The sequence below is a fragment of the Mobula hypostoma genome, chromosome 14, assembly GCF_963921235.1.
Source record: "Mobula hypostoma chromosome 14, sMobHyp1.1, whole genome shotgun sequence".
Taxonomy (NCBI): Eukaryota; Metazoa; Chordata; class Chondrichthyes; order Myliobatiformes; family Myliobatidae; genus Mobula; species Mobula hypostoma.
Genome location: NC_086110.1, coordinates 10,120,823 through 10,135,248, shown reverse-complemented (window position 1 = coordinate 10,135,248; position 14,426 = coordinate 10,120,823). Strand labels below are relative to the sequence as shown.

Here is a 14,426-nt window from a genome sequence, read left to right as displayed (position 1 = left end):
GAGTGAGAGCAGCATCAATGGTGGAGAAAGGAAACCCCATTCTTTGAAGGGGGACATCCTGGAAAGGAAATCCTCATCTTGGGAATAGATGCAGTGGGGAAAAAAAAGAATAGTTTTATATATTGATGAAATTGACAAGGTCAGTATGGGTGCATGAAGCAGCACAGGAAAAGTTGGGGAACATCACCAGGGAAGGCTTGGAACATGGACTGTTCTACTTAACTAACGAAAAGGCAGGCATAGCTGGGGCTCATGTGGGTGCCCATAGCTACCCCTTGGGTTTGGAGAAACTGGGAGGAACTGAAGGAGAGATTCTTGAGGCCGATGACCAGTTCTGCCTGACAGAGGAGGTGGTGGTGAAAGAGAAATGGCCGGGTCTTTTGTCAAGAAAGAAACAGAGAGTTTTAAGGTCTCTCAAAGGGGATAGAAGTGTATAGAACATCTATGGTGAAAATGAGGCAGTCAAGGCCAGGGAAATGAAAGATGTTGAGACTGAAAACATGAAGTGTGGTGGCGGGGGCAGAAAAGAGACTGAATCAAGGGATATAGAATGGAGTTGAAGTATGCAGAAAAGTGTTGTGGGCAGGAACAGGCAGACAATAGGCCTATGCAAACAGTCAGATTTGTGGATCTTGAATAGGACATTGAAGCAACTGGTGTAGGGTAAGGAACTGAACTTGGTGACATTGGATGGGAATTCCCTAGAGATGCAGGCTGGTCATGATTTAATTGAAAGTAGTCCATACATCCTGTTACACCTGATTCACAAACTGCATATTTAATGCACGCAACACTGAGCATAAGGAATAAGGGAATCACGACAGGTCTACAGATCTTTGCTAGTAGGTGAAAAGATGTACTATAATTGTTTCTGCACCCAAAGTTATCAACGGGGAAAGAAAAAGAAAAGCCAAGGTAATGTAACAATTGCCAGAAATCAATATACTGGGATGGACAGGGAGAAAAGAGACCAGCAGTTCATCACTCACATATGGATTGAAACAAGAAAACAGAAGGAGGCCAAACATTCCCTGGGTCCTGCTCCTACAGAATTACTAAAAGTTTCACTTGCCCTGCATGCCCCTGGAATCCAAAGGCATTTAAAAACAGGAGGCTTGGATATATTCAATAATAGTCTATTTACATACATCTGGGAAGATAGAAAGCTCCAAAGGATATAACCAAAGGATTATTTTTCAAGCCAATGGATGTAGCTAAGCCCCTAGCTGCGGATTCACTCGTCCAAGGAAGCAGCCACTCAGTATCTACCCAGTTAGTTGCCCAATGTGTTCCTCAGTGAAACTGCTGCCCTTTGAACTCCAGCAAGCAGGGCTAGTCCTAATCCTCATGAAAGCACTGCAAGCATTTCAGAGGCCCAAGCAATTAACATTTCTATTCCCAAACTAAAAGAGCAATAATGTTTAAAATCGCAAATTCAGAGGACACATACCAATATCTGCAGCCAAAGGAGGAAATCAAATATTACTGTTACTACTTCACATTTACATATAATGACAGTTACCACCTTAGCATAGTAGAAACAGTGGTGCACCCATTTAGTGCAATAACCAACGATTCATCATGCCACCCCCAATCCCTGCACTGAGTTCCAAAGCAAAACAAGAAAAACCTGGAGAAAGATACAAGTGGATGGTCATAAGGGTTATTATTTCCACAACTATTGCATGGGAAGACTTAAAATTTTAAAAGAAACTACTTGTGTAATATTTAATTGTTCTTTTATTCAAACCCTTTGGATTTTCATGAACTCACCAGGTGACTGCAAGCTCGTTTTCTGAAAAGGAAAAATAATACAACATGAACTCTTTCCTTCTGGTGATCGATTTTGAGAAGCACAATTCTAGAAACAAACCAAAACAGATGTTACGCAGAATTAATTGCAAAGTTAGTGAGCATGTCAGCTTACAGAGATAATAAATATTAGTGTTCAACAAATCAATGACTGGGTATGCTGATATGCCGGGATAGGGAAGGAAGACAAAGCAAGCTTGGTGCAAGACCTCATTATTCTAATGTGCCTAGTGTTAAAGTGAGTGTTTTCTACTGATTTACCAGTCAGCTACATTGGCAAGGCAATTTCCATAATACTAACAGCTACAATGTGTAGTCTAAAGCAGCAACAGGATCTGAAATAGTATACACTTAACCCTTCATTTCCACATGAGCTTACTGACAGAGGAGTGGTTGATTTGGAGAAGGGACTCCTACTTCCAAACTGAACAATACCTCTCAGACACCCCATTCTTCCCTATCACTAATACTATTTTCTCAGATTTTTTTTTGTCACAAGTAAACAACCATGGGGGACATTTAGGCCCAACAAGACTATGCAAAACTCAAAACTCACCCAATTCAGTATTAATTGTTTCTCTAACCCATTCTTTCCACATTACCATCAACTCACCAACCCATTTAGGACAACTTACAGTGGACAATTAACCTACCAATCTGCACTTATGAGGAAGAACACCCAAAGGAAATATTGTGCTAGTTACAGGAAGGACACACAAAACTTAGAGCAATGGAGGTCAGGATTGAACCTGGACTGAAGAAGCTGTGAATTAACAGCTCTACTAGTTTATGTTTTAAAGAAGTCATTTGAACTTCAGTTCCAATTTCTACCCCCTTCACAATCCACAAACAGGACTCAGCAGGAAGGGCTACTGTTTCAGCCAGCTTTTACCACAAAACATTTCCTCCTTTCCTCCACCTTTCAGTTGCTTCATGCTCATGCCTGACTCTTCTGGCACCCTCCGGGTTGAGTTTAGTTTCTGGATTTTAGTTAACTCATTTTAATCAATGTCCAGTCATTCCAAATCGTTATTCCTCATGGGAATGGCCCAAGATTTTTTTTTAATTATTAAAAAAAAAAGCACATCCCTTTGTCCTCTTCCACCACCACTTACTTTCACCAGTCCTTATACTGGAGTGGCAATGAAGTACTGGCTACGCTTTCAAGAGGAAAGTTAGAGATATGGGAACTGGCAGAGGTGCAAGTAGTACCCTTCTATTTGTTGGATATGGAAGACTGCTGTCAAGACACCCAACAACTCCTAGTGTTCTCTGGCCATCTGAGGGAATAGGTTAGCTCACAGTATCTATCACTAGTTATCAGCTCCTACAGTTTCCCAATATCCCTTTCCACCCTCTCAACTGTACCTTCATTTCCTGAAACTCTGCTCTCATTGCCCATTTCTCCACAGAGGATGTTCCTTCTGATCCACTTCCATAACATTTTCTTCATACAAACACAAGGTATGACATGTGCTGGTTTACTTCTTTCCTACCATCCAGGGACAGAAGCAGTCTTTCCATGATACAGCAATTCAGCTGCATTTATTGCAGTTTAGTGCACTGTATTCAGTATGGTTTCCCCAATACAGTCTGCAAGTACAATCAAAGCTTCCAATCTCCAGTTACATTGATTCTCCATCTCTATAGTTTTCTGATGACATTTAGTGAGGATTTGAGAAATAATATTTAGACCATAAGCATAGGAACAGAATTAGGCCATCTGGCCCATTAAGCCTGCTCTGTCATTCAATCATGGCTGAGCCCTTTTTTCCCCCCCATCTCCTCCTCAACCCCAGTTCCCGGCCTTTTCCTGTAACCTTTTATGTCATGTCCAATCAAGAATCTATCAGTCTCTGCCTTAAATACACCTAATGACCTGGCCTCCACAGCTGCATGTGGTGACAAATTCACCACCCTTTGGCCAAAGAAATTTCTCCACATCTGTTTTGAAAGGGCACTCCTCTAAAGGGCACCACATGCAGCTGTGGAGGCCAGGTCACCCAAAGGCATTGTTGACAATGCCTTTCTAGGACAAGACAATGTTGACTCTTTCACCATGAGAAAAATCCTTTCGAATGTTGAAAGGCCTTAACAATGAGATTCCCCCTTATCTTACTGAATTCCAGCAAGTACAGACCCAGAGCCATCAAATGTTCCTTGTTTGATAACCCTTTCATTCCTGGAATCATCCTTGTGAATGTCCTCTAGACTCTCTTCAATGCCAGCACATCTCTTCTAAGATGAGGAGCCCAAGACTGTTTACAATACTCAAGGTGAGGCCTCACCTGTGCCTTATAAAGCCTCAGCATCACATCCTTGGTCTTGTATTCTAGATCTCTTGAAATGAATGCTAACATGGCATTTGCCTTCCTCACCACTGACTCAAAATGCAAGTTAACCTTCAGGGTGTTCTGCAACATTCACTAGAGGTTTGTTTCTTCTCTACTTGGAACAAAGGGCTCTCTAAAAATTAGACACCTCAGTTCCAGCCAAAATTTAGAGGCTTGTGGGATAAGTATGCGATAGTGTTCAGTGATCAGCTTTTCCGAGTGCCTTTGTGTGTCACAAAATTGCTGCAATCTGTGAGGCTAGTAACAGAAGACTAACATACAATAAGGGTCATGGCCCAAAATGCCAACTGTTTATTCATGTCCATAGATGCTGACTGACCTGCCAAGTTCCTCCAGCATTTTGTGTGTTGCTTTGGATTTCCAGCATCTGCAGAATTTCTCATGTTTACATAACTGAAGACTAAAAAACTAGAATGATCTGGAATGAACTGCTTAAATATACTCACAGTAATAGAGGTCAGAAGCTTTTTAGGGGTCATAACCTGCATAGTAGTATAAAAAGCATTAGGTTTTATTTTGTTAGCAAACAGCCAGCAGAATTTCAGACAGAGTAGAGGTCTGCAGTAGCCATCACAGAAGATTCATTAATTCAATCACTTAAATCTAGACAGCCCCATCACACAAATGAATCATACAATCTTACTCAGATAAGTTTTCAATTGAATGAGCAGCATACATCTTTAGAACAATATCTCCTCAAAAGGGATTATCATGTTGAAAATGAACTTTAAAAAGTTATCACAAATACAAGATCACAGATTAAGCAATGAAGTTACAGTAGCCCTTTACTGCTGGATTATTCATTTTAGTTATGAATTAAAGCTATATTGTAACCAGCGGTTTTTTAAATGTTTTATCACTAATTGGCACCTGCAGCCCAGAATTAGAGGGAAACCTGCAATTTTAAGGTTAAAAATGGAAAGGATTTCATAGCATTAAATTATAGTCTTGGATTTATGATAGACAGTACTTTGATTTCACCCAAAAGTTGCCTCCAATTGAACACTGGTCACATTTTTGAAAAAAAATCAGTTTGAAGGTATATAAAGACATGAACTAAGTGGTTTCAAACATGCATATAGTTGCATATTAAATGCGTTTAGCATGACAACTGATTAAGTTTTTATTTATGCATGCAACATCATAGCTTCATGATGAACATGAATTTTAATTTTAGCCATTTGATAATTGCTTAAAACTGTGCCTTTAGGAGAAAAGAATAAGAAATGAACATGGTACAGATTGTATATGATAAATTTACATCAGTCTGCACAACTGATGTTTCAGAGTACTGTCACACTTGGACCAAGTTGGTTATAGTTAAGAATGTAGCACTGAGAAGCAAAGTGACATTGTGCTTATTATCCTGCTCTCATTGAAGAGCTTTTATATAAAGTGTAAAACTGAAGGCAGGTTGGATACTTGCTTTAGAGCTCAAATTTACAACATAAAGTCAGCACAGTCAGAATAACTTAACTATTGATTTCAGTATATTTTTCAAAGTTTGCTGGTGAGTGACAAGAACAGCAACAACTTTCCAAGAATTCACATGCTGCAGAACTGAAAATTGCTTGTTTTTGCAATTTATATCAAACCTCAGCATGTTCATTCCTCCACCATCCCCTTTTGATATTAGGGACTTTGAAATACAATGTACACAATAATGTTCATTAAAGCAACTTGAGTACAGCATTGAGTTAGAAGTAGTAAAAGGGGCAAGGATTGCATCAAAGTAGTAATTTCAAGGTCAGTCGCAGGCAAAAGCAGCATTCTACAATCTGCAAACAGGCCATTTGCTGGCTATCATATAGCAATCACATCCATGAACTTAAAACATTTTCAGATAATTTAAAGTTGTACAATACCTATGTGCAACAAAGGATGCTTAAACTTGAAAACTCCAGATGGGGTTATTGCCCCTCAAACTTTTATGAAAGTATAACCATACACAAAAATGAATACCAAGTAGCACCTAGGAGCAAATGCTTAGTCATAAATGCACAAAACCCTGGAGGAACTCAGCAGGCCAGACAACATCTATGCTCATTCGGGCTGAAATGTCAACTGCACTCCCCCCCCACCCCCCTCCCATAGATGCTGCCTGGCCTGCTGAGTTCCTCCAGCATTTTGTGTGCACTGCTCGAATTTCTAGCATCTGCAAATTTGCACCTTTCAAGCTCATACAAACTGGCACCTCAGACAGCTGGAGAAGAGAATCACTACCATGACTAACCAAATGAAAAGCATAGCTTTGGAGATCAGATTTACACGCTTACAACATCACCTTGGATCTTGATGATCTACGCTTTGCAGCAGTAGTTCCATTTGATGTCTGAGCCTAAAGAGAAAAAAATTAATTTGCTGCATAATAATTTGCTGCATAATAAAATGGAAACATTGAACTAATAACTTATTTGAACAACTAAAGGTAGTTTGCTTACCAAGCTGTACACCTCCACATCAATTTCAAACTTGTAGTGAATATCACCCCTGGAATGATCATTAAGATTGATTACATTTTAAAAAAGAAACAAAACACTAATTTAGTTTTGGTTTAATACATGCAGTTCAGAGACATTTATCAGATCTAGAAGATCAGACAGCATTCACTGGTGTCTTGCAATGAAATTGAGCGAAAAAAAACACTTGACCTAGACCTTTTGAAAAGAGTACAGAATGATAATCAATGTGATTCTGAGTTTAATGCCAACACAAGCAAATTAATATTGTACAATCCTTACAACCGTTAGTGGGAAAGGTATTAAAACCATGGGAAAAGTACAAAAAAAAAGTTAGTCACACATTGAAAACATGGCCATTTTCCTTCAAGTTTAATTAAAAAGGAGAGAACAAGGAGAATTAAGTAGCAGTTTGGGCTAATAGCAGGCCAACTATACATCTCTCATTCAAAATTCAGTCAAGGATTTGAAGGAGCCTTTATAATATGATCACAAGTACAAGATGTTTTCCTGTGCAGCTGCATCAGCTGTTTCCTAATTCTACAGTGATAACTGAATTTGGGTAAGATTCAGAGTTTTGAAAATGGCACTGAAACAAAACTCATTTTAAGTCAATATGGAACACCAACATTTTCTTTTCAGAATGTTAAAATTTACATGCGGGGAACCTTGGAGATGTGAACTCACAGTGTGATGATGGTAGGGAAAATAATGGTATCACCCTGGTGAGCATCCTCTGCTGTTGCTAATGGAGTGGCAACAATGTTATGTGGACCACATTTGATTATCAGTAAGAAATACTGGCTGGGTTTTCCTGAAGAAAACAAGAAAAAGAATTGTATGAACATAGGCTTCATAATACATCAGTGGACTTTCAACCATTCCATGTAGTTTTGAAGCAAAATTGTGAAAAGGCATTTTTATTGTGCTTTATATCCAGGACCTACACATTTATATTAAGATATAACCCTTGCCAGTACTCCAGAAGTATTTCCTCTCTACATCAGCATTTCACCATGCTTAAAGTCAATCAATTCTAAGGGTCTCTTTGTAGTATCGCCAAAGCAAACCATCTCTATCAATACGGACAAAGCACACAGATTGGTGGCCATATTTTGCACCATTCCTACTTAGTCTCTTGAACCAAAACAAAATTCTTGAAAATATACCTCAAGAAGCACTGCAAAACACAGGCAAAAGTCTGGTTCAAGAAAATTCCAGATAAGAGTATTTGCATAAAGAAACTAATCAAAATGATGGAAGCTGCCTTTTTTATTTTGGGGTGGGGGGCAAATTTGGAATTCCGGATTGGTGCTGCTTGAAGTATAGCCATCTGCACTGCACTCCAGCAGCACAAATTTATTGCATTCGCTGGCTTTCTGCTGGATTGCCAAAAGGAGGGGGACAACTTTGGCTCATATGGCACATACCAACCAAAGAATTATCTGCCAAAACTAATTTATAAAGGACAGTTTCATCTCTAAGACACATTTGAGGGAATTTTTGACACATGTTCCAGATTAAACAAATTTACTGGCTCAGTTCAGGAATATTATTTAATAGATTTTGTACATTTTGCAGAAACTTTTAAAGTACAAACATAAAAGAAAAACTTGACATTAAGCACTCCAGATATGAATTGTGTATCGTTAATCATTCTGTGCCAACCAGCACCATGTAATGTGGAATCAGAAGGGTTTTGAATTCTTGATTATTCAACAGTTTATATCAACTGCAATTTCTTTCAAGCCAAACTACCCATGCCCAACTAACTGGTTGTCTCAGCTGCCATCCGGAGAATATTCACAGCACTTAGCTGCTGAACAATTCACGTTCAAGAACTGTCATGAGCTGCATTGCATAAAATGAGGCTCTTTAAACATTTAATGCATTTTCCATAATGTTCGACATTGTTCCTTACATCCTCAGATTAGTAGGTCATTGCGAATTTGTGTGGGTGAGCAGGTCAAATCTGGGGCAAGATAAAGGGAATACAGGGGTAATAAAATTGGATGAGTTCAAAGAGGTGCTTATTGCAGCACAGGCAGTGGGCCAAAGGCCTTTTTCTATAGCAATAGCTCTAAAAAGACTTTAATCATGTTAAAATGCAAACAAAAAGATATTACACAGAGATTAAAATTATGAATGTATTAGATGAAATAACCATTTCCAATACTTTAATTTAATAGAACAAGGACTGGTTTATATAGAAGTACAAATTTAGAGATAAGGCACAGGAAGGGACCTTTAAGAGGGTTTCAGTCTAGAATTAGTTCCAAAAACCTGATGCTTGAAAACACTGAAAGATATCATATTTGACTTCAGAGTGAAAATACTCAGAAGTCTACATTTTGCAGTATTAAGCAGGCAAGTAAAGCAGGTTAAGAAAGTTAATTCAAGGATTTCTTCAATATATTTTAAACATTTTTCAGGTGAAGCCCCAAGGAAACAACTTTAGACAAAAAAAAACCTACAACCATATTAAAACAGAGCACATTTTCTGCAATACGATCACTGTGCTTCCTACCTTGTTTACATTGTGCTGAACACACAAATTCAGCTTTCAGAGGAAGGCGAAGGTTAGAGATGGAGACAGTGCCTCGACATGGCTCAGGACCATTTGTTGGCTGGGCTGCTTCAGTTCGAGATGTAGCATTTCCCTCTCCTTTCAGTCGATTCAGCTCAGACAGAAGTGCAACACGCTTCTCAGCTTTGAAAGTGAACAATAGATTTGATATGAATTTCTAGTTCAAGATTCTACCAACAAGTGGCATTCTACAAAATTTATTTGCAACTAAACTAATGCACCAAGCAAATGCATCTGTTACAGTTAATTATCACTGTTATACAAGACATTAAAATCATGAGTGTGCAAAATTTGGTGAAAACCTCACAGCACAAAATGAAAGAATTTTAGAACTTGAGCTCAGAAAGCTGAAAGTACTTGAAACAAATAAAATAAATCAAGCGATTAAAATAAAACAAGAGAAAAGAACTGGAGGAACCTGTCAGTGTTGCAGTAAATTAGTGACATCAAGGAGATTATTGAGGTATAGGGAAATGAACTGGTTTTGGAATCGATTATGGAGAAAAAGCAAAGCTCAGTTCTTGATATTCTCCAATACCATTTCAGCTTAAAAGGATGAAAGGTAATCAGTTCAAACTTGTTATTAAACCTCTAAGAAAAATTGAGCAATTCACCTGCAGACTTCGACTGCCCAATTTCAGCTATATCCAGGATGCAAAGTCCTTAATGTAGCTTTATGTTGAATTATGTTGTTTATTTGCATAGTAATGACTAATTCCAACTACGCACCGCACCACATCATATGCCTGGCTCTGTGGGTTACTTACAAGCAATAAGGAGAAGCCGTTCTGCTTCTGCTTCTTCACGCGAACCTTTACCATGTTCTTTGTCTGTACAGCAGTTGAGTGCCTGGCTTGCCTGATGCATGATTTTGTGTAAACTCTTAATCTCATCATTAAGTATCTGAAAGGAAGGGGAAAATACATTACACCAGACGATGCTTACAATTGAAGTATCCTCTACCAACCTTTTATAACTTGGATTTTCACATCAATTCCTTTAAAATTTCAGAAAAATCACATCTCATAAGGAGAAATGGCAACATTAAGTATACTACAACTGTTACTGATTTCAATTGCCTCTCTAGCCCAGAACTGAGCAACTTGAAACCAAAGTCTATTTGGCTGTGTATTGACTTAAGATTTAAATACATTAAATTTTCCATCCATCTAATCCATGCCCTCTACCAGAGGTAAATATTCTACCCAATTCCAAGTTTCTTTTCTCAATGCTCAAACCTAACTTAAAAAGAGGATAGACATACAAAGTACTGAAGGAACTCAGCAAGACAGGCAGCAGCTATGGAGGGAAATAAACATTGATATTTCAGACCAAGACCCTTCATCAGAACTGGAATAGAAGGGAATGAAAGCCAGGAGGAGGAATGGGAGGGGAAGGAGTACAAGTCCAAAACATCAACTGATTATTCCCCACTTGTACTCCTGCTCCTACCACCATTCCTTTTCCTGGGTTTTGCCTTTCTTTACAGCCCTGATGAAGGGTCTCAGCTCAAAACATTCACTGTATTTCCTTCCATAAATGCTGCCTGGCCCGCTGAATTCCTCCAGCATCTTGTGCGTGCTGTTGAGAATTTCCAGAACCATGTGTACATGCGCACTATAACTAAAACACACACATGCGCGCTAATCATTCAAGAAATAGCACCCAAACTTTAAAAAGACAGGGGGTAATCAGTCAATGTAAAAGCACTGAATTTAAAAACTTGATTAAATTGATTATTCCCATTATTCACTTTTCCAGACTTTGCCCTTTCAAGAAACAAAGTTGATGGGTGCAGGGAAAATAAAACCTTGAGAAAACTGCTTTCTGTACCTTTATTTTCTCTTTTGTAGTGATTTGCTTTGTTGCAAAATGGGAGCTTTCTGCTGCTCTCTGGGAATTGTTCTGATTCATTTCTTTGATTTTTCTTTCTGCCTGCAGAGCACTACGACGTTGAGATCTGTACAAATCAATACTAAAGACAGAAAAACACTAATGTAACACAAACACACAGAAGATACTCTCCATAAAAAGTCAACTATATTATGCTGCGCCATAATGAAATAAAAACCAGAGGTGTATCCCAGAATCCACGGTGGTGGTGGGGGAAGCTGGGGGGGGCCGGGGGGTGCAGTGTTGGTGAGGTGGAACAGAGCAGAGTCTTTTAACAGAATACTTCAAGTAGGTGACCTTATTATCACTGTAATGGTTAAGTATTGTGACAAGGACATCTTTTTTGCAAGCTTTCAATCTTTCTCTTTGCAAAAATATACCCTCAAAATTTGCTACCCATTCCTTAAAGCATCACCCAAAATCTTATCCTTGCTACCATTAATTTCATGTTCTAAATGGTAACCATATTTTAGGTAGGTAAAGGGTCATTAATAACATACATTTGAAATTTACCAGAATGGTTCATAGGATGGTAATTTAGATTAGTTTGGAGAAGCTGGGAACTGTTCTCCCTCAAGCAAAGGAACATGGTTTTGGTGGCTGTGCAGTTGTGTGGGTTTAATATGAGGCTGCACGATTACAAAAGAGTTAGGTAGATGCTACTGGCAAAGGTAGAAGAGGAATGATAATGATTTAAGTAAATGCAGCAACTTGTAGTGAACTAAAATTGAATTTCTACAAGGTGAAAGACATCAGCTTCAACAGGATAGCAGACACATTTGCAGAATACAAAATAACTCGGGCAATGCACAAACTCTGGAGCAACTCAACAAGTCAGGTTGTTGAGGAAATAAACCGTCAATTTGACTGTAAATTATCTTCCCTATCCACTCCCAGCTTCTTCCTTCATCCCCTCTTCCTCCCAGCCATCTTCTACTCTCTCCCCCACCCACACCCCAAAACCTGGTCTCAATTATCACCTGCCAGCTTGTACTCCTTCCTCTCCCAATTTTATTCCGGATTCTGCTCCCATCCTTTCCAGTCTTGAAGGGGTTTGGCCCAAAACTTCAGCTGTTTATTTTCCTCTATAGATGCTGCCTGACTTGCTGAGTTCTTTTAGTATTTTGTGTGTGGCTCATGATCGCCAGCATCTGCAGAATCTCATCTCTAATAAAATAACTCGGAGCTGGTTCAGGACAGACTGTAACTGCTTGAGAGAAGTAGCATAAGCAAGATGGACTATGTGACCTCCAGTGTTATGTCCTACACTTAAAAAGATTATTGCAGGGAAATTCTGACCTTGTCCACTTTGAAATTGACAGCCAAAGTATATGACAAGGCTTCAAGCTCTGAAATGCTTCTAAACCTTCTCTGCATTTTCGAAATCGCCCTTTTAAGATGTTCTTTAAAGCATTTTCTGAGTATTAAAGCTTCACTGAACTGGCTGCTTTTAGTATTTTTAGTCTTTTAGTCTTTAGTATTTTGCCAGACACTATACAAATTGCCAATAGGAAACAGGGGCAGAATCAGGCCATTTGGCCCATCAAGTCTGCTCTGCCATTCCTTCATGATTGATTTCATTATTCCTCTCAGCCCCATTTCTTGCCTTCTCCCTGTAACCTTTGACGCCCTGACTAATCAAGTACCATAGCCTTCTGTGGCAATGAATTCCAGATGACCACCCTCTGTCTAAAGAAATTCCTTCTCACATGTTCTAAATGGATGGCTGTGCCCTCTGGTCCTAGACTCAGCACACCCCATTAGAAATATCCTCTACATATGTTCTCTGTCAAGGCCTTCCAATATTTGATAGGTCTCAATACAACCACTGCCCGCCCCCCTCACATTCTTCTCAACTCCAGAGATATCACGTTAACCATTTCATACCCAGAATCATCATTGAGAGTCTACTCTGGACCCTCTCCAATGCCAACACATCTTTTCACAGGATGAGGGGCCCAGACCTGCTCACAATACTCCAAGTGGGGCCTGACCAGTGCCTCACCATTACCCATTACACCTTGCTTTTATAATCTAGTCCCCTTGAAAGGAATGCTAACATTTCATTTACTTTCTTTGCCACTCTCTCAACCTGCATGTTAACCTTTAGGGAACCCTTCATGAGGACTCCCAAGTCCCCTTGCACCTCTGACTTTTCAATTTTCTTCAAATTTAGAATATATTCTCAGTTTAGTGGGTTAATTGGTCACTAATCTACCAAAGCACATGATCATATACTTCCCTACACTACATTCCATCTGTCAATTCTTTGCCCATTTACCTAATCTGTCCAAGTACCTCTGCAGACTCCCTGCTTCCTCAACAATACCTACATCCCCCATTTACATCTAAAGCACTGACATAACATGAAAACCAGTCCCCACATCAACACTGCGGAGTCACCAGCAGCCAACCAGAAAAGGCCCCCTTTATTCCCACTCTTTGTCTCCTGCCAGTCAGCTAATCTTTTATCCATGCTAGCTTTCCTGTAATATCATAGGCTCTTATCTTGTTAGGCAGCCTCACGTGCTGCACCTTGTCAAAGGACTTTTGAAAGTCCAAGTAAACAACATCCACAAACTCTGGTTTGTATATATAATTACAGCACAGAAACAGGCCATCTCGGCCCTTCTAGTCCATGCCAAACTCTTACTCTCACCTAGTCCCACCAACCTGCACACAGCCCATAACCCTCCATGTTATCCAGCCTGTTATTTCCTTAAAAAGTTTCCATAGATTTTTCAGGCGAGGATTTCCCCCTTAAGAAAACCATGCTGATTTTGGCCTTCTTTATCATGCGCCTCCAAATGCCCTGAAACCCCATTCTTATACATGGACTCCAACATGTTCCCATCCACCAAATCAGACTAACTGGTCTATGATTATTTTTTTCTGCCTTGCTCCCTTATTAAAGAGTGGAGTGAAATTTGCAGATTTCTAGTCTTCCAGAACCATTCCAGGGGAATTCTTCAAAGGTCACTATTGAGTGTCTTGACAATCTCTTCATCTACCCCTTTCAAAATCCTGGGGTGTAGTCCATCTGTTTCACGTGACTTGTCTATCTTCAGACCTTTCAGTTTCCCCAGCACCTTGTCCGTAATAATAGCAACTACACTCATATTTGTCCCTAGTCACTCTTGAATTTCTGGCAAATACATGCTGTGCCACTCCTAAAATAAATAGTGCAGTATCATTAAGAATAAGTTCGAAAGTGGAGTCCACCAACAGGAACACAAGTAATTAACTCGGGCGGGGGGGGGGTGGGGGAGGAGAAATCATCAGCCAAATCTTTGTATTAATGACAATGAGAAACTATACTAA

General features: G+C 39.4%; 1 protein-coding gene across 6 annotated transcripts in view; it reads right to left on the bottom strand.

Moving 5' to 3' along the window:
• Nucleotides 1-14,426, bottom strand: part of LOC134356081 (anillin-like) — a 64,705-nt gene that overhangs the window by 24,324 nt on the left and 25,955 nt on the right. For 4 of the 6 annotated variants that reach the window (XM_063066651.1, XM_063066653.1, XM_063066652.1 and 1 more), the window contains exons 11-18: nt 11,046-11,187; nt 9,980-10,115; nt 9,153-9,335; nt 7,313-7,439; nt 6,608-6,656; nt 6,451-6,504; nt 4,613-4,648; nt 1,774-1,861 (exon numbers count right to left, since the gene is read on the bottom strand). In XM_063066651.1, the coding sequence (XP_062922721.1) occupies nt 1,774-1,861; nt 4,613-4,648; nt 6,451-6,504; nt 6,608-6,656; nt 7,313-7,439; nt 9,153-9,335; nt 9,980-10,115; nt 11,046-11,187 (815 nt within the window). The remainder of the gene's footprint in view (nt 1-1,773; nt 1,862-4,612; nt 4,649-6,450; nt 6,505-6,607; nt 6,657-7,312; nt 7,440-9,152; nt 9,336-9,979; nt 10,116-11,045; nt 11,188-14,426) is intronic. The other 2 variants (XM_063066654.1, XM_063066655.1) reach the window with 2 other exon arrangements.